This window comes from Suncus etruscus, chromosome 14, assembly GCF_024139225.1.
Source record: "Suncus etruscus isolate mSunEtr1 chromosome 14, mSunEtr1.pri.cur, whole genome shotgun sequence".
Taxonomy (NCBI): domain Eukaryota; kingdom Metazoa; phylum Chordata; class Mammalia; order Eulipotyphla; family Soricidae; genus Suncus; species Suncus etruscus.
The window spans coordinates 76,636,580-76,656,144 of NC_064861.1; the positions used below are offsets into that span (position 1 = coordinate 76,636,580).

The 19,565-nt window shown below is 43.3% G+C and overlaps 1 protein-coding gene across 3 annotated transcripts in view; it reads left to right on the forward strand.

Annotated features, from left to right (window-relative positions):
- Window positions 1-16,746, forward strand: part of ZNF536 (zinc finger protein 536) — a 459,071-nt gene extending 442,325 nt beyond the window's left edge. For all 3 annotated transcript variants that reach the window (XM_049786224.1, XM_049786225.1, XM_049786226.1), the window contains one exon: window positions 15,728-16,746. In XM_049786224.1, the coding sequence (XP_049642181.1) occupies window positions 15,728-15,972 (245 nt within the window). In that variant the 3' untranslated portion in view covers window positions 15,973-16,746. The remainder of the gene's footprint in view (window positions 1-15,727) is intronic.
- Window positions 16,747-19,565: the final 2,819 nt, after the last annotated feature.

The window sequence follows — 19,565 nt, forward strand, 5'->3', positions numbered from 1 at the left end:
GAGAGTGGCTTTGCAGGCAGACGTAGGTGAAGCAGTTTCGCTCACAGATGGTCGCGCTGGCATCAGATGGAATTTATATAACAGTAATTCTGATTTCCTGCCAAAGTAGCAGTGAACACACCAGGGAGATTGTAGAAGGCGAGTCATGTGGTTTTGCTGAGGTTGTTGTGGGAAGTTTAAGGGGGGGAAATCTCAAATTTTCCTCTTTGCCTTTACTGTTTTTGCCTGAAGGGCCAGAAACGGCACACTGTTCTGCCATGGGCGGAATCCGTCACATCTTTGCCTGGGACTTGTGCTGAAAGGGTGTTTCACAGCTGCTGCAAATGCTGGCAGAGATGGAGCCCTGATTCCAGGCTGAGCTCTTCCAAGACGGAAAGGGGAGTGGGGTCAGGAGGTGACCCCTGTGCAGGGAGGTGCTAGCAGGGTGCCACCTCCAGTCTTTGCTCCCCACCCGCTCCCCCAGGCATTGCTAAACCAACGAGGGCTTTTCTTTTCAAATGTTTTATTAAATGAAGAGTCTAACAACCCTCACTTTAATTACACTCAGGCTCCGTTTATAATTCCTCGGGATTTATTCAAGTAGTTTGAAAACGATGGTGCCGGTGATTAAATTGATCATCTGAGTTTAGCAGCTCAAAAACCTGGGAGCACCCGTGTGTGTGTGTGTGTGTGTGTGTGTGTGTGTGTGTGTGTGTGTGTGTGCGTGTGTGTGCACATGCTCACACTGGGCACTGGATCATCAAGAGCCTCTTTCCCCAATACCCTGAGCACCAGCTTGCCCAAACTTATCTGTCCACTGGGCAACAATGGAGAGGAAAGGGTGCATGTATATACACCTTGAATTGCATTTGGAGGAAAGGGACTGCATATCACCAAGATGTGGAGGAGGTGACAGCAAGATGGTGTGGGGACTGTGGTATGCAAGAAGTCCAGTCCAGGGCGAAGGGGATGGCGCTTCAAGGGTGAATCCTGCCTGTTTGTTTGGATTTACATGACTCTGAAGAAAGAGTGCGTTCGACGGAAAGTTTAGCATGCTTCATTGCAGTTGGGTGCCGACATCTGTCATTCCTCCATCCTATTCTAGATCATGCCAGGCAGAGAAAGTGAAGTCTGACACCTTTGATTTTAGAGGGAGCCTTTTAGAGGGGGAAAGCAGAAGAAAGGAGTTGCATTTCCTTTGTGACTTCATAAGAAATGCCACTTCTCTTCTGTGCCTTATTTATTTCATTTTATCTCTGGCAGGTGGCAACATTAGTGGTGCTTGGTGAGAGAGAGCTGATGATGGTTGAAAAGTTTATGCTTCCATCTCCTCTTTTTACTTTGTAATTTCCTATTGTTCACGGTATCAATTGGTTGAATTGGGCATGATAAAGAGTAGCTCTTTAAAATATATCCTGTGTGCCTATCTAGATGGATATAAACTGTGGGTATGGATTGAGGGTGTCTGATTCCTTTATGAAAAGAGAGATGTGTGATTCGCTCTCACACATAAACTCACATTAACATGATGCCACGGCACAGAAATTTGATGGAATATGACTGTTCCCGCCGCACTGTTTTCTGAGACAGGCCCCTCCTGAAACCCACAGCTCCCCACTCCTAGAAATGTACGGATATTTTGTGAAAGATGTGTGTGGTGTGTGAGCGATCTGCAGAGGATAGCCTTGGCCGCCAGCTCTCAGAGGCGTCTGTTACTTAGGGTGCTTTATCCTTGGGCATGACTGGGTCAGCCTCTTCTCAAGTCTTTCTGACATGACACCATACACCGCCTGCCCCCGGCACATGCCAAGTTACAATATCGCCCCCTCCCCAGCGCATTTAAATGGTACAATTAAATAGAAAGTACAATGAAGGGATGATGTGTTCATTTTAAGCGACACAATGGAAAAGAGGGCAGGACAGCAGCGGCGGAGACCACCCACTTGTTTCTTTCCCTGGGTGTGTGTGCAGGCGCAGCTCCTCCTGCTGACAGCCACACAAAGGCTCCCCCAGAGCCCCACCCACCCCACAAGGTGGGACCCCATTAGTGCCAGGGTGAAAAGAGCAAAGGACAAATAGGTGCTGGGGGTATGTGTATCAAACGGGACTCTGGATTCAGCTCCTAAAAGATACCACTGGGAAGAGGTTGCCAGACTGTCTAGCTTTTGAAGAGAGACTACAAGTCTCTTGATTTTTCCCATTAAAAAAAAAACTCTTTGTTTAGTCACACTGGCAATGCCTTTCATTTTGTCAAAGAATGTGTTGGGGCCAGAACTAGAAAGCAAGAGTGTCTGTAGTTGTCACCTCCAGGATGGGTGTGCTATTTGTGCTGAGGGGCAGTGAAGCCTCTGTAGCTGCTGGTTGGGCTGGCTGGGTTTTGGGGCTCTGTATCTGTTGGTGCAACCCAGCAACCCACAGGTGAGGTATTGCTGAGGGAGGGGAATGGATTAGAAAGTGTGCATCCCACATCACAAAGAATGAGAATAAACAGTGTTGGCGGGGATGTGGAGAGAAAGGAACTCTTATCCACTGCTGGTGGGAATGCTGTCTAGTTCAACCTTTATGGAAAGCGATATGGAGATTCCTCCAAAAAACTGGAAATCGAGCTCCCATACGATCCAGCTATACCACTCCTAGGAATATACCCTAGGAACACAAAAATACAATACAAAAACCCCTTCCTTACACCTATATTCATTGCAGCTCTATTTACCATAGCAAGACTCTGGAAACAACCAAGATGCCCTTCAACAGATGAATGGCTAAAGAAACTGTGGTACATATACACAATGGAATATTATGCAGCTGTCAGGAGAGATGAAGTCATGAAATTTTCCTATACATGGATGTACATGGAATCTATTATGCTGAGTGAAATAAGTCAGAGAGAGAGAGAAAAACGCAGAATGGTCTCACTCATCTATGGGTTTTAAGAAAAATGAAAGACACCCTTGTAATAATAATTTTCAGACACAAAAGAGAAAAGAGCTGGAAGTTCCAGCTCACCTCAGGAAGCTCACCACAAAGAGTGATGAGTTTAGTTAGAGAAATAACTACATTTTGAACTGTCCTAATATTGAGAATGTATGAGGGAAATGTAGAGCCTGTTTAGGGTACAGGCGGGGGGTTGGGTGGGGGAGGAGGGTGATTTGGGACTTGGGTGATGGGAATGTTGCACTGGTGATGGGTGGTGTTCCTTTTATGACTGAAACCCAAACACAATCATGTATGTAATCAAGGTGTTTAAATAAAAAAAAAATTAAAAAAAAAAAAAAGAAAGTGTGCATCCTGGGGACCGAAAGACTGTACTCCCCTGGATGTCCAGCCAACTAGGTTCAAAAAGACCCCCCATCATAAAAAAAAAACACAGCTCTGTCTCTTGTGTACCTCATCCAACCCCAGGGAAGGTGAGCTTGGGATGGGGGGTTCTTGAGTGCTTTTGGAATGCAGAGCTCATAGGCGTTCCTTGGTAGGAGGTGTGACAGTTGCCAAGAAGGATTTGTATGTAATAAAGGCAAGCCCAGTTCACAGAGTGCACCTCACCAGGCCAGAGCTGAGAGGGTCTGCAGGCCCCTGAGAAGGTGAGAGCCTGGGCCTGGATAGAGAGCAACACCTGAGGCTGAGCACAAGTTTCCTAAGCAGTTGCTTTAGGTGAGCTGTCTGGGTTCTACTTCCCAAAGAGTCATTCATGTGCAGATTGTGGCCCCTCTGCTAAGTGCAGGGCACTGCAGTTGGGCACTGGAAAGGGCCTCTGGTGGGAGCATGGAGGTTCTGGCTGGAAGGTTTGAGAGCTCAGGTGGTGGTAAATTCCCAATGGGCATACAGGAAATCGCAGGTGGGATGCATGGAGGACAGGTGGGTGAAAAGAAGATGAGATTCCTAATTGCCAGGGAGGCTTATACAGAGCTGGACTGGCTGCTTCTGCCAAATCCCTCTGTCTGTCTCCTGCCCCTCTTGTGGTCACAGCAGTCTGGCTATGCCTGAGTCCAGCATTCCCGAGGAGGGAGACAGAGGAAGTGAGGAGCGTGTCTGCCTCAGCTAATTTTAGAGCCTCTCCCACTGGGTGATTCTGAGTGCCACCTTGATCATTTCACTTAATACATTACAAAGCCAACTCTGGCTTTATTTAGCAGTACTGCCCAGCTCAGTTCACTCTCTCTCTTTTATTATTTTTTTTAAAAGATAATTCACCTAAAAAAGTATCAACTTCATTCCAGCTCCAATCAGCTTGAAGAGTGGCTGTGTTTTTGCAAACTTGCTCTATTCTGGAAAATTAGTAGCAAGAAGAGAGGTTTTGTTTTGTTTTGTTTTGGGAGAGGGAGCACAGCTGATGGTGCTGGGGAAATCACAAGACTCCAGGGATGGAGTCTAAACACACAACAGCACATGTTCTGCCTCTTCAGTTACCCCTGGCACCAAGAGAGCCGCAGGGGCAGGGGTGAAGCTTGCCAGCCCTTCTATCCCAGGCCCACATTGTGCTCAGAAGTGTGTCCTCTTTCTGGCCTCTTCTAGCGTTTCCTTCTGAATTCAACCTGCTCACCAGAGACAAGCTCTGAGCCTTTATTATATTACACATCTAAAAAAATCTCCAAAAAAGGAAAGTAAGTTCATCGACCCTGTGAAGGTTATTTAATGATAAACATAAATGCTTTCATAAAACCCGGGGAATGATTTAAGATCCAGGATCAATAGTTGCCTTTGAGTACTGGCTGGCCTGACCACCCAGGCAGGTTGGTGGTTCCATAGGCAGCCTGAGGCAAACAAATAAAGGCAATTTCAGGCTAATTCAGCATGCGGGGGCCCAGAAGCTGCTGAGGATGGGTCCATCTGAAAGCAAGGAGCAGAGCAGGGTAGGCTGCCTGTAACTGGTCCTTCTGATGTTCTCAGCTGGGATGGAGCATTGGGGGTGCCTCCTGTACCCCTGGCTGGGCTATCTCTCCAGGCACCTCCTGGAACCTGGTTTTACATCAACTTTCATCTCCACTAAACTTGGAGCTCCAACTACAAGACAACAAATTGTCCCTTGTTACTGGAGACAAAGGACAATATCCTGCCTCCCATCTCTCTTCCCCAACATCCTAATTCTGAGCAAACAAGATGCTATTCAGGATCTTGATACATGTACTTTGAAGGTCACTGAAGACTAGTCCTAACCAGAACTCACAGAAGAAAAGCCCTAACACAACTGTTTCACATGAGACATTTGGTTCCTAATTTCTTGTCTCCCCAGTGATAGCAGGATGCCCAGGGGACATTTTAAATAGTCTTAGACATCCAGGCCAAATGACTCAATGGAAGTGTTGGAAGGTGCCATCCTGCTCAAATCTCTTCAATGTTGGGAAGCCAGAGAGCCACCCAAGTGGTACTTAGGGGACTTCAGAGTTCTTCTCAGCAATGCTTGGTAGACCATGTAGTACTGAGATCAAACCAGGCCCGCCAGGACATTGTGGATACAGTCAGGCCTGTCATTGTCCACTGAAAATGGACAGGATTCACTTAAAAAAAAAACTTTAAATAAAAACTTTTATTTGAGTATAGATTCAGAAATAACTACACTGACCACTATCATGACAATGGTAATAAGTGAGAGAAATAGAATGCCTGTCTTGAATACAGGCAAGGGGTTGGGGAAGGAGGGATATGGGGGGCATTAGTGGTGGGAATGTTGCACTGGTGAAGGGAGTGTTCTGTTTCTTGTATAACTTAAACCTAACTAAAAACATGTTTTAATCATAGTGATTAAATGAAGATATTAATTTTAAAAAATTGTATAGAAAAATACCACAAATCTTTCGGTATTGTTGACATCTTACATTACTTGGATACACTGGTCACAATTAATGATCCATTATGGATCTATTATTTAGTGAAATCTGTGTGCTCAGTTTCCTTTATTTTTACCTAATTCCCGTCTATTCTATGCAGGCCTTTAGTCTCCTGTCTACTAAGATTCTCTAGGTTGGTAATTCTCTCTCTCTTTCTCTCTCTCGCTTTCTCTCTCTCTCTCAGCTTGACTATTTGAAGGTATGTTTTATAGGATGTCTCTTAATTAAGGTTTTGAGATGTGGATCATGAATTTGGGGAGGAAGATAGCGAAGGGGGCATCATTCAAGCCACAATCCTCCCATGGGTGACCACCTGGCTGGGTCATACTTAACGGGTGTTAGTTATCCTTAGAGGTTGCTCTTCCTCACTATTAAAGGAAGGTCATCACTGGAATGGGATGTGTATCTCCTCCAGGGGGCGATCTACTAACAACAAGGAACAACAGGAACACCACAGGCAGCAGTGGCCCAGCCTTCAAAAATTCCTTTGCTTCTGTTTGTTTTGTACTTGGAGTCTTAATTCCCAAGTGGTCTGTTGGATGTAGCTAAAATTGTTCTAGCTTTGCCCACTGGAGGAGATTTCTCTTGATTTTGGGCCACTTTGCCAGGTTCCCATCCACCTGGACTTTTATGAGTAAGCCCTGGCTTTCAGGTCAACCAAGTGCCAGGAGGACCATGTTTATTTCTGGTGCTGTCTCAAAACCAGCCATTTCTCCGAGGAGCCCTGAGTCCTTCTTCTGAGAGTAGTTTTAGAACTGAGTGCTAGGCACAAATGTTCTATGGTCTCAGTACTTTCCGGATACAGACACAGTTATGCCTGTGTATGCTAAGCTCTGTGTAGACACATAAATGCCTTAGAGGCATTAAGCTCAAGTTACATGTATATACAAATGTCTCTACTCCATTACCCCCTATTTCAAAATTCACCTTTAAAATAGTAAAATAGGTTTTGGCAGTGTTTTAAATTAAAGCCCAAATCACAGGAAATTTAAAGCCTAAAATTATTTATACTAAGGATATTCCAGAATGTTTTAGCATCTTTGATTAGACCGATGAATATTTTTTTGAAAACTGAAAACATAAATTACATACCTGATTGGAACCATTCTTGTCTATTTGGAATTAGGGAAATCAAATTGTGTGTGTGTGTGTGTGTGTGTGTGTGTGTGTGTGTGTGTCTGTGTGTGTGAGTGTGAGCGTGTGTATGCTAATGTTTAAATGCATGCAACTGAGAAAATAGCTTTCTGGCAGACCAGGGTAAGTTGATTTATTTTCCACCTATTTTTGTTGCCATTGAACCTGGACTTTGGCCAGGATCCTAGCAGGACACACCTCTACCTGCAGGTCCAGCAGTGGCTCAGAGGTCACAGCAGCTGAGGCAGGTGGAGCACAAGTGCCACCCTGAAGCTGAGCTGTCTGGAAACCTCAATTGGCCACACCCTCCTGCCCAGGCCACTGGGTCCTGCTGAGAGGGGCTGACTCCTCACAGACCCATCGGCCCTATAGGTGGAGCCATTCTCTTACCTACGAAATAACATGCTCTCAGTTTCCAGAAATCTAAAGGGCTGAAGTGGGGGTGCACAAAAAGAAGGGCTAATTTTAAGAGGCACCCCTGCCTGAGCTTCTCTGCTCCGTACTTGAGAGCTGCCTGAGGGGTTGGTCTCATATATCCAATACCTCATAGATGACAAGGGCCCTCTGGGTGAGCTGACATGTTCTTGAGCTTGTCTAATCCTGGTCTCTCAGGCAACATTGCAGGAAGGAAAATGGGAGTACATCCTAATGGGTGGGAATTAGGTTGCTGAGGATCCCAGTGGTCTCAGCCACATTGATTCCCACTGAGGTGCTGGCTCTGTCAAAAAATGTTCCAAATCTTAGAAAGGGTAGCTAACCAGCAAGTAGGGTGTGGCTAGATCTAGTCTAGAAATCATGTAGCTACACTCACCTTCCCAGACATACCCACTGTCTTTTCCTCAGTCATTACAGTGAGAAACAAAAGGCCCTAATGCACTTAATTGGGGATGTGAACTGATGTCTTGGCAGTGAAAATAAGGTTTGCCTGTGCCATGAGTGAGTTTGCTTGGATCAGGAACCATACGCCCCACTATTAAGGATCCTCATACTATTAAGTATACCCCACCTATGGGATCCTCTCCCTTGTCTAGGACATAAATCATGAAGCTCTGAAGTTGTATCTCTCCAGTCTTATGCGACCATCTTCCCACACCTTGGTCCCTCATACAGGTCCTATCATAGAAAGAATCCCATGTGTGTCTCTTCTGGACCATGTGGCTCTGGAGTAGACTCCAGAGGACTTGGAATCTCTTCCTTCATCATGCCCACCATTTTCCTGTATCCCTGGTATCCAGGAGCCTGCCACTCCCTACAGCAGCCTCTCAGCATGAATTGGGCCAGCAATGTGTCCAGCATGCAGAGCAGATGGTTTTCCATCCCATGGTGGCCCTGAAAGCATTGCCCTGTCCAGGGAACTACACTCTCTGGACAGAGCACGAACTCAATGGTGACTCACAGAAGTGGCCTGAGTTCCATAGAGCCCTGTGATGATGGGAGACTCAATAGGGGAACTGGCAGCCTTATAGCTGATTAGCTATGCACTCAACGGTAGACTTTGAGGGACTTCTTAAGGCTCACATGGTGCCATGAGGCAAGTGGCATGTGCAATTTCTTTCTCTCTCTCTCTCTCTCTCTCTCTCTCTCTCTCTTACACACACACACACACACACACACACACACACACACACACACACACACACACACACACACAGACTCAGGTCCAGACAGAAGACACTGCTTTGCAGAAGCCCTTCCTAGCAGCAGGCAGCAGAGGGGGTCTATTCTGAGACAATCTAGAAATAAGCTAAGGTTAAATCCTCCTGGTTAGAAATCAGCTCACTCTGTTAAGTTGATTGCTGGATCTCCCTGAGCTTAGCTTTCACACTTAGGAAATGGGGACACACCTCTCTACCCTATATTCCTCTAGGAAGGTAAGCTATCCCTGCAGGTATGTCAGAGAAGATCCCCAGGAGGAACTCTAGAAAGAGATCACCCACTTGTTCTTCTCCCTCTCCTCCCTCCACAAGGAGATGGACAGGGGAGTGTAGCAGGGAAATGTGGGAAGTGTGGGCTGGGAAGTGCAGAAGAAGAGAAGCAGTCTTATGTTCTCCATGAACTGGCGCCCACAGTGGGAGCTGTAATTAATGGATGGCCCCCCGGCAGGCATTTCTCTCTCCCCCTCAGGTCCAGGAAAGAACAGCTATTTCCTTCCTTTGGAGCAAGTAAGAAAAATAACTCGTTTTTTTCACTTTTGTTATAAACAATGTACGACTTGCTTTCTCCTTACTCCTCTTGACCCTCCACGCTGTATACATATTTATATATTATTCATAGTGGATTAAAAATGAATGTGCTCTTTACCACGGCTCTACGGCGCAGTGACAATACAAATTAATGTATGATGTACTTACTTTTCACATGGCAGTGATGGGAAATGTTGATGGCCTCAAAGTGAGAGGTAGGAAAGGGAATGGAGTTGGGCGGGGGGAGTCTTAGGGGCACACATCTGGCCACATGGTCAGGGCTTAAGGCTCTGAGCCTGATGAGGATTAAGCTTATTCATGGACAGCTGCTTTGCTGCAGAGTGGAAAGACCTTCCCACACCCCTTCACCCCAGACTTGTCCAAAGTCCCTGTGAGCCTGGCCCTTGCCTATATTTCCCCATGACCCTCATTTCTGCCATATTTGATGTGCTCTATGTCACCTATCTGGTATGTTCCTCTGTCTGGAGCATCTCTCTTCATATTCTTGCTTGCCTCTCTCAATTAGCCATTCAAACACCCTCACCTCTATTCATCCATTCACCCACATTTTCTTTCCATATAACCATTTACGCATCCATTCTTCCATCCAACCATCCATCCCTTTGCTTGATGGACATCTGTAAGCAAAATGCTAGGTGCTGAGAAATGATGAAGCTGTTTTGACTTCTCCTTTGTGGATGGAATAGCCTGTTCCTATGTGGAGCCTGGTACTCCTGCACAGTGACCTGAATGACTCCCAGATGAGATTTTAGGTCCCTCTTGCTGAAAGCCTTTGCTCTTAGAGCCCCTTTTTTATTCAGGGCAGCTCTCTCTCATGCTTATATTTCCTGTCCACAGCCTTCAGTACCATGGTTTTGTGTGTGTGTGTGTGTGTGTGTGTGTGTGTGTGTGTGTGTGCTAGCCAAAGGGTCCCCATGGATACAGGGTTGAGAGAAATATTGAGCTAGATTCACAGGCTCAGAATTGTGCCCATCTCCAGCAGTGCAGGGTGCTGAGCAGTTTTCTATTTGGGAATGAACATTTGTGGTTCTCCAAGATCCAGAGCCCATATCAATGTGACTCCTCAGTTATTATCAGTGCTTCTCCCAGACCTACCATCACCCCTACTAATACCCTTCTCCCAATGTGACCTTCTCACATTTGCAGATAATCCCCCCCCCATATCAGTTCAGAAAAACATTCAACAAATTAATCGGGAAGGACTATATCATATGAAACACACTATACTCTATCTAGAGTTGGGAAGGATTCTGGAAAATTCAGACCTGACTACTTTATATTGAATAGAAATCTGTTTTAAATTCAAAATTTTCTTACCTGTACTAATTGATATCAGCTTTTGACAGAGTTCAAATTAGAGGATAAAAACACAAAAAACAAAAAAACAAAAAAAAAACAAAAAAAGACATGGAACATGGCCTATGGGGTGTTTGGGTATTGTCTCCGTACAGATTAGATTAAATTTACTGAATAGTTTAGATGTCTGGACATCCCTGGTTTTACATATTCCCATATCAACTACATAAAAATGAAAGCCTATTTAATAGCCATATTTCACTACTGAAGTTTTTAAATATGCCAGAATTTTGTACTTCTTTGACTACTAAGAAATAGAAATTCTGACAGATTCATAGGATAAAATCATGATTAATATGTCAAACTTGACTGGTGGGAAAGGAGAGTAAATGCTTTTAGGCCAAATGGGTCATTTAAAAAAATCTTTGGAATAATGGTGTCACTCAAAGTTCTCTAGTTTAGTTTTCTAATATGTACTCTCCCTGGGTGAGGTAGATTCCACGGGTGGCTCCAAAGCTGAAGCATAGATTTTATACAGAAATGACTCTTCAGGTATAGAGAGGAAGGGCTGAGGTTAAGAAGCTTGCCTTGGGGCCCGGAGAGATAGCACAGTGGCGTTTGCCTTGCAAGCAGCCGATCCAGGACCAAAGGTGGTTGGTTCGAATCCCGGCGACCCATATGGTCTCCCAAGCCAGGAGCAACTTCTGAGCGCATAGCCAGGAGTAACCCCTGAGCAACACCGGGTGTGGCCCAAAAACCAAAAACCAAAAAAAAAAAACAAAAAACCAAACAAACAAAAAAAACAAACAGAAGCTTGCCTTGTATGCAGCTGACCTCAATTTGATCCCAATACCATATAGTTCTCTGAGCATCACCAGGACTGATCCCTGAGCATAAACTGGCTGGTAGTAAGCCCCAAGTATACTCAAGTGTGTCCCAAACTTAAAGCAAACCAAAAATTACTTTTAAGTAATAATAATTAAAAAATTTTAATATGCCTCTTAGACAGATAGGCTGGACCACTACTGTCTTGTAATATACACAAGATTAAAACAGTACCAGGATTTTAACACTTTATTTTATGTTTGGATCATGTTCCTAAAGGTCTGGGTTTTCCTTTTTTCTTTTTTGTTTTTTTTTTTTTAGTTTTTAGGTCACAGCTGGTGACCTAAAAAAACCAGGACTTATACCTGGTTCTGTGCCCCAGGGGTCTCACCTGGAGGTATTTGGAGGACATTTTGCAGTTCTTAGAATCAAACTTGAACTTGCTTTGCAAGGCAAGCACCTCTCCTACTATACTATCTTTCAGGTCATGGGTTTTACTGTTAATTGTCATTTGGAATTCTTTCTTGGTAGGGTTTCTCCAAAGCAGTACACATGGGGTCCAGTGGCTATTCCTACTGATTCTTGATGTCCTAGGTAGGTGCTGCACTGACTCTTCTGTGCCGGAATGACTTGGGCCATTCTGAAGATGCTTGGGGAGGGGGCACACCCATCAGTTCTGGGAGCCTCAAAGTTCCCTGGCAATGCTCAGGGGATCATGTGGTGATGAGAGTTTAACTAGAGTCAGGCTCTGGTGGGACTCTTGTCTCCCTAAAATACCTCTGGTTATTTTTTCAGACCTCTTTGGAGTTATTAACTTGCGGGTTCCTCAATAAAGAGAAGCTTCTGCAGCTTGAGCTGAGCCCAGATAATAAATTCGAGGTCATCTTTGAGCTGCCACAGAGCTGTGTTTGGTGCAAATACACAAATCCATTTCTGAGAAACTTTGAAGAATGTTCCTCTGCCTTCTTTGTGTCTCAGCAAGTCTCCTCAGGCTATTCAAAGGATATTCAGCTGCTTCAAAAACCTCCATCTTCTGCTTTAGTGATTTCTTCAACCCTCTCTCCTGAGACCCAGGCAGATAGAACTCAGCTCACAAAATCATGTGTTGGTTGGTTGAATTATGGGGATCCACTTGGATCCCAGGATATTATTACTATTTTTCCAACTTAGCATAGTTTTAAGTGTGAGCAGGGTTTCTCCTCTTTCCTATTCCATAGCACCACTGATAAGGCCTGCTTTTCCCCATCAGTCTCTGCCTTAATTTCAATGAAATAAACAATAATGCCATATATGTTGGTAAAAGTATAAATTTATTTGATGTGTGCCAGTATCACTGGTGTGAGATGACATCTCATTATTGTTTTTATTTTTTTCTGATGATTAGTAATATAGAGCCTTGTTTTCTTATGACCACTAGTATTTTTTTGAAGAAATTTCTTATCTCTTCTTCCCATTTTTTGATAGGGCTAGATTTTTTTTCTTGTGACATTGTATATATAATCTATATACCAGTGCTTTATATATCTTGGATATTAATTCTTTGATGAGCTGGCAGTGGGCAACTATTTTATTCCAGCCTGCGAGGTATAAACAAAATGTTTAAATTAATAAATAGCAGTTTAATTGTTTGCTAAAAATCTAAATCTTAGGGCCTCCTGCCACACCCAGCAGTAACTCAGGGATTACTCCTGGCTCTGTGCTCAGAAATCGCTCCTGGCATGCTTGGGGTAGAGGGGATCATATGGGATTCCAGGGACTGAACCTGGGTCTGTCACAGTAGCATGCAAAGCTAAGGCCCTACCCACTGTACTATTGCGTTGGCCCTCCTCTGTTATTTAGAAGACAGGTAACCTGGAGGTATGGTGAGTGACAACCAGAGTCCAGAAACTTCCTGCTTATCACTTCTCTCTCCAGATCTGAGGACAGCCCCCCCTGCAAGACAATGCCTTCTTCAAATAGACTCTTCCTGGGTTTCATTTGTCCAAATTCTACCAATATTTGCACTAGCTTTTTCCACTTAGAAGCTTGGTCAAACTCAATCTCATGTTAGAAGTAACAACATAAACAAAAAGGAGTGGGAGCAAAAAACCCAAGAGTATACTTTCTTTAAAAGAATAAAAAGCAAAGCAGTGAGATAGTCATTCAGTTTTACATACTAGCTTGATGTCAGTGATACTGGAGTGGGTCTGATTTTCTTCCATCACTTCTTCCATCACATTCTTCCATCACCTCAGGAGGACAGACACACAACAGCTCACAAAACACAAATACCACTTTGGGCAAGGGCTGGAGGAAGAATAGAGGAGCCATATTTCAGGGAAGCTAGGGATCCACAAGACTCATAGAGTGAAACTTTTGAAGGGAACAGGGGCAGGGAGGGTGAGATGATCCAGAGAGGACTGTTAGTTGGTTGGAGATAAATCTAGAATGTCATTGAATCCTACTGGGTAGGACGCAATCACAGTCAAGCTTAAGGGAAGGAGAAGATTCAACAGGTGGAGTGACTTTGTTCTGGGGACCAGTTGGCTACAATGGAGAAAGGGCAAAGTGAACTCTTAGACTTGCTAAAATGAAGCAAGACTGGGCACATTTTGGTGGAAAAATGAACTTCAGCTTCAAGTCTTTGGTTGGCCTCGAGTTTCTTCAGAGCAAGCTGCTGTGCTAAGTAGAGACACAGGACTTCTGCTATTTCTGCTTGAGAAAAAGTGCTGAATATGTTCTTTAGATGTTTTCTGGGGTAAATGCTTGGGCCCTTTCATTTATTTGTTTATTTTTCTAAGCAAATGAAATCCAGCTCTGGGCCTTGACCTCTTGCAGTGCTGGGTGGGGCTGCACTCATGAGCTTCCAGGAATGGCAAGTCTTCCAGACTTCCCAGCATCGGGGGGATTCAATTGTTCCAATAGACCTTCCCAAACCAGATGCTTTCCTGGTTGGTCCCTCCTGATGGCAGAACTGTGTGCATGTTTGCTGTGCATCAGAGCAGAGGGCCAGCTTGAGGTATGATGAGGATTTCCACAAGAATCTTTCTTCTGTTGCTTCTGTTGTGTTTTATGTCCTTTTGAAAATAGTGTTGATGGCATGATCACTAGTTAAGCACTTAAAACAATTATTTAAAAGCTGCATGGACCTTGATTGTCCAGTCTTTTTGATACTTTTCTTATACCCAATTCTTTCTCCTCTTGAATCTTCAAGGTATTTCAGAAAATTCCAGTTAGCACTCCCAGTTTTCTGTGAACCTTGAAGAAGTTTTTACTTACTACACACCCTGACGATCTCCTATAACATGTTACATTTGCTTGTCAGGAAAGAGTCAATGGACGTTAAGAAAGTGATCAGAATTCAGGGTGAGAACTGAGTCAGAATTTCAGTCTGTGAAAAGTTGGAGTCAGCCAAGCATACAGCTCATGAGTCAAACCCTTCTATTGTCTGTGTCTGTATGGTCAGTCAGCTAAGAAGGGTTCTTTTTCATTTGTTTGCTTGTTTGTTTGTGGGCCTCACCTTGCACTCAGGGATTACTCCTGGCTCTGCACTCAGAAATTGCTCCTGCAGGCTCAGGGGACTATATGGGATGCTGGGAATCAAACCATCATCTGTTCTGGGTTGGTCTTGAAAGGCAAACACCCTACCGCTGTGCTATCTCTCTGGCCTCAAGAGTGGTTCTTAAATCTTAAATGGTTGAAAAAAATAAATTTCAAGCAACACCAATATGATTTAATCACACATGAAAATCTGGGGCCGGCGAGGTGGCAACTAGAGGTAAGGTGTCTGCCTTGCAAGCGCTAGCCAAGGAAGGACCATGGTTCGATTCCCCGGCGTCCCATATGGTCCCCCAAGACAGGGGCAATTTGTGAGCGCTTAGCCAGGAGTAACCCCTGAGCATCAATTGGTTGTGGCCCGAAAAACCAAAAAAGAAAATTATACAAAATTTAGATTTCAATGTCTTAAACATAGTTTTTAATTTTATCAGATTTTACCAGGCTCTTGTTATCCAAGTTTCCACATAATATCTTTTATGGTTGTTATTGTTTGGGAACATACCGAATGGTACTAAGAGCTTATGACTGACTGTATTCAGGGATGACTCCTAGGGGGTATGGGGTTCAAACCAGAGTTGACTACATATAAGTCAAGCACCTCACCTCTTGTATCTCTCAGTCTGCAACTTCCAGCTAGGAACTTCCAGCTAGGAAGAGGGAAAAATAATCTCTTTGATTCGATCTGAATTTTTTAAATTCAGATCTGAATTCAATTCAATTCTATCTGAATCCGAATTATTTGCCCCAACCACTCATTTGTTGTCCATCTTACAGTATCAACTGCTTTTCAATTCTGAGTGATTTGGTTCTGCCAGAGAACTTGCCATCCTACTAGGATAATCCGGCTAACAATGAAGATACTGTGAGCAGAGGGGACTGACTGTGCAGAGTGAGCAGGGTGCTTACTACTTCTCTTTCCGCCCGCAGGTCACAGGCCTTTCCAGTGCCGCTACTGCCCCTACAGTGCCTCTCAGAAGGGGAACCTGAAGACCCACGTCCTGTGTGTCCATCGCATGCCTTTTGACAACAGCCAGTATCCAGACCGGAGGTTCAAGCGCTCCAGAGTTGACTCGGAGGCTTCTGGGAATTCTGAAGAGCCAACAGCTGTCAAGGCAGGGAGCTCTGCAGAGCTCACAGAGGAGGGCAGCAGGGCCCAGGAGGAGCGCAACTGAACAGCCACCCTGTACATTGCAATAGTGTCTGACACAGTTTTAATATTATGCATCTGGTATTAAAAAAAAAAAGAGTTTGTTAACTGCATTCCATGGTGGGGAATCATGTACAACCCCTCACTAGTGTATAGAACATTTTAAAAAGATTTAAAAAAAATATCTATATATATTAAAGAAAAAAAATCCCCAGCCCTTGAAAATGGCTGCTAAACTGTTACCCGGCAACAAGTACTTACAAACAATGCAGGTGGGAGAAGAGAAGAGGGATTTCAGAATTGCTGGTGGCCTCCCAGCTCCAGGAAGCTGTAGGCCCAACTCTAAAGTCTTTGTCCAAAAAAAAAAAAAAAAAAAGAAAGAAAGAAAGAAAAGAAAAAAAAAATCATGCTCTTAACTGTAAAACGATCCCATCTGAATGATTTAGTGTTGCCTTGAAGATGGAGGGGCCGTGTTTTCATTGTTGAAAACACCTCTATAATCTGACACCAGCTGCTGTCATTTGCCTCGCACCCTAATGAGACGTGCTGGGAGGCGGCCTCGGTGCCAGTCAGGCTGGAGCGGTCACTGCAGAAAAAAATCAATTCCCGCGGTGTCGTCACTGCACTCTCGAGAAACCTGAGCCGGCCCGCAGCCAGCGCCAGGGCAGTCCAGCACTGCCCAGGTGGCCATCTTCACTGGGCATTTTTACAAAATACACAGCCAAATGAATCAATGGTCAGGAAGTGTCTCCAGACAAATGTCTGTTGCAGGTTTGATGAGTATTCCTTTTTTTTTTTTTTTTTTAAGATCAAATTGCAATATTGAGGGAAATGCTTTTCATTTTCTGCCTTCTCTCTCTTTTTATTCTTCTTCCAAATTTTTTGGATGAAAAGAAGGTTGCTGATAAAACTAATTAGGGGTACATTATAAGAAAAAAAGTGTTGTTTAAAAAAATCCTAGCCAACCCTATCCATAGAAGGTGCCGGTAGAAATGGAAATTTATGTAATCCTAGAAAGATGGTCTTTTATTATGATTAAAAAAATTTTTTTTTACTTGTATCAAGGCTGCTCTGGCCATTATTGTCAGATTTTTTTTTCATGTGTAAGCTTTGAGAAGTGTCACAGACATGAAGCAAGATTTTTCTTCTTCAGCAGCTCTTATGAAATAGCTTATATTAAAATATGAATCTAAACATCCTGCTCTCTATCGCTAATGAAGAAAACTGTTTGAGTTAAAATGTCTGTTTTTGTAAAACAAATGTGTTCTATATTTTTGTAGATTTTAGATTTTTCTACTGATTGGATACTCCAAATTTATCAAGTTCTGCACCACCCAGAGGGAGATTTTTGAGGGCCAATAATGAAAACACTTAACTCATTAAAAAAAAATTAATAAGACCAGTTAAGGGTTTATTCTTGAATCTGCTACACGGCGCAGAAGTTCAGCCTTTTAACATACTTCCTTTGAGGGACGTGACGAGGTGCTGTTGCTTGTGATGGGAGAAGAGTATTGGAGTATTAACTTCTAAAACAAAATCATTCAGACTTTAAAAAAAGTCAATATTTCCTTGCAGGCTGGGAGCACAGAATAAAACCCCAGGGCCTTAAAAACTTTAGCTCTGCCTACAGCAGTTTACAAAAATACTAAACTGCAATCAATGTAAATAAAATGTTTAGCGCTATCCTGAGACCAGAAAGGATCTCAGGCTAATAAGGAATCCGGTTTGCATATGCTGTCGAGAGGGTGTCAAATCCCTGAGGTTTCCGTGTAAATGAGGTCTCTGTGCAACTTAGACCCATCTGGCATAGAGCAAGCTGCTTTCTTGTTTTTTTCTAGAATAGTTCTCACTGCCTTACTTAAATCGAGTTGATAAACTTAATGCAATTGTTTCTATGATCCTAGAGGAAGGACTGAAATGTTATTGGAAACTTTCTGAAAAGTAGTAAGCTTTAGGATTTTAAATGCACTACTGTGTTTGGTGGCTGTGCCAGTCGCTTGCTTTCTGTGTGTTTGCCCTGCCTTTGGTATCTTAGCAAAGAAAAATATTTAAAAAGAAAAAAAAAGAAAAAAATGTAAAAAGAAGAAAAAAGATAAAAAAAAATTAAAAATAAATAAAATGAGAGCCACATTCCGTTTCTAGCACTTTGGGAGATCCTTTGGTATTTTTTATTTTATTTTATTTTTTGTGTGTGTGTGTCTTCTGAGCATCTTCCGATGCGACAGGCAATAATTCTGTTTGTGACACTGGGAACATCCCTCTTCTTTGTGGTGTGTGTGTGTGTTGATTCCATTTTGTCCAGTGCTGCAGTTCTTCTCCCCCCTCTGACACAGGCCTCCTTTCCAGAACATTTGTAACTTGTAATGCAAACAAGTGACAGCCACAGTGATGCAGTGTCAGTTTCTGAATGTCATCAGGTTCTCATATCTAAACATGTCAAGTTTTCCCCTGTAACTTCTGTAGTCTGTGATGCTGGTCATAATACTGTCTACATTCCTACACAAAGAAAAAAAAATCTTGGAGGCAATCTGAGATCAATAGAGTAGAGGATTTTGTTGCTATGCTTGTAACAAGTAGAAGACTTTGTATTTAAAGTTTATTCTTGGTCATTATTTATTATAATACATCAGTTGACAGAACTTTATTCTGGTATAGAAAGTATTAAAAGTTGTTTTTTTCAGCAATGACTGTTTTCTTTCTGCTGTTAGAATAAAATGTCTTTGAAGCAGTCCAGTTTTATCCAGTGTTTTATGCAATAAAACCTCTACCTCTGGAAAAAAGACCCATCTTTTCCTACTCACTTATGTTTATTAGGAAGAATAAAAGATACTTTTGCAGCTTTTTTTTTTTCAGACTTTGCAAAGGCTTGGTGAAATCTCAATCATCCACAAAACCCTGCAGCCTTTGGCTAAATGAGATTTTGAGGCTGTATTGACAGTATGTTTGTGTGTACACATATGCCCACATACATGCTTGTAGACACACATGCATATGTGGCCCCGAGTGAACTGTTTCTTTAAAGACTTGCAGATGCTGGTTTTAGTAAGGTAAAATTTTCAGTAAGAATAATGCTCTTCCTAGTACAGTAATTATATAAGACACTTAAAGCTTTGGGATCTATTATTTCCTTTTACTGTTAGAAAGTTTTTTTTTTTAATTATTAAGTGCAAGGGAGTTTTTTACCTCCTAATTATGGGAGAATAGTCTAAAGTCCTCTGTATCCAAACACACACACACACACACACACACACACACACACACACACACAGCAGAATATCAGAGTTTGCAGTGTTGAGCAGCCAGGAAAAGGTTCCTGGGAGCCTGCATGCCATGTGCCATGGCCTGAGACATGGACATCCTGTTTTCTCTGTTCTCAAAGTCAGTTTGGACGTGGGCAACACATCCACCCCTGTATTACTGGAACAATTTCCGTAGGGGCCAGCCTATTGGTTTCCCTGGTTGCTGGCATGTGGTAAGAATGAAGTCCTCAGTGGTTCTGGTTGTCCCTGGTGATAAAGGACAAGATTGGGTTATCTGTCTATACTCAAGGATTGGGAAGTGACCCTCAGTAAAAGAAGATTGAATATAGGATTAGAGCTACCAAAAGCCCAAGAGCTT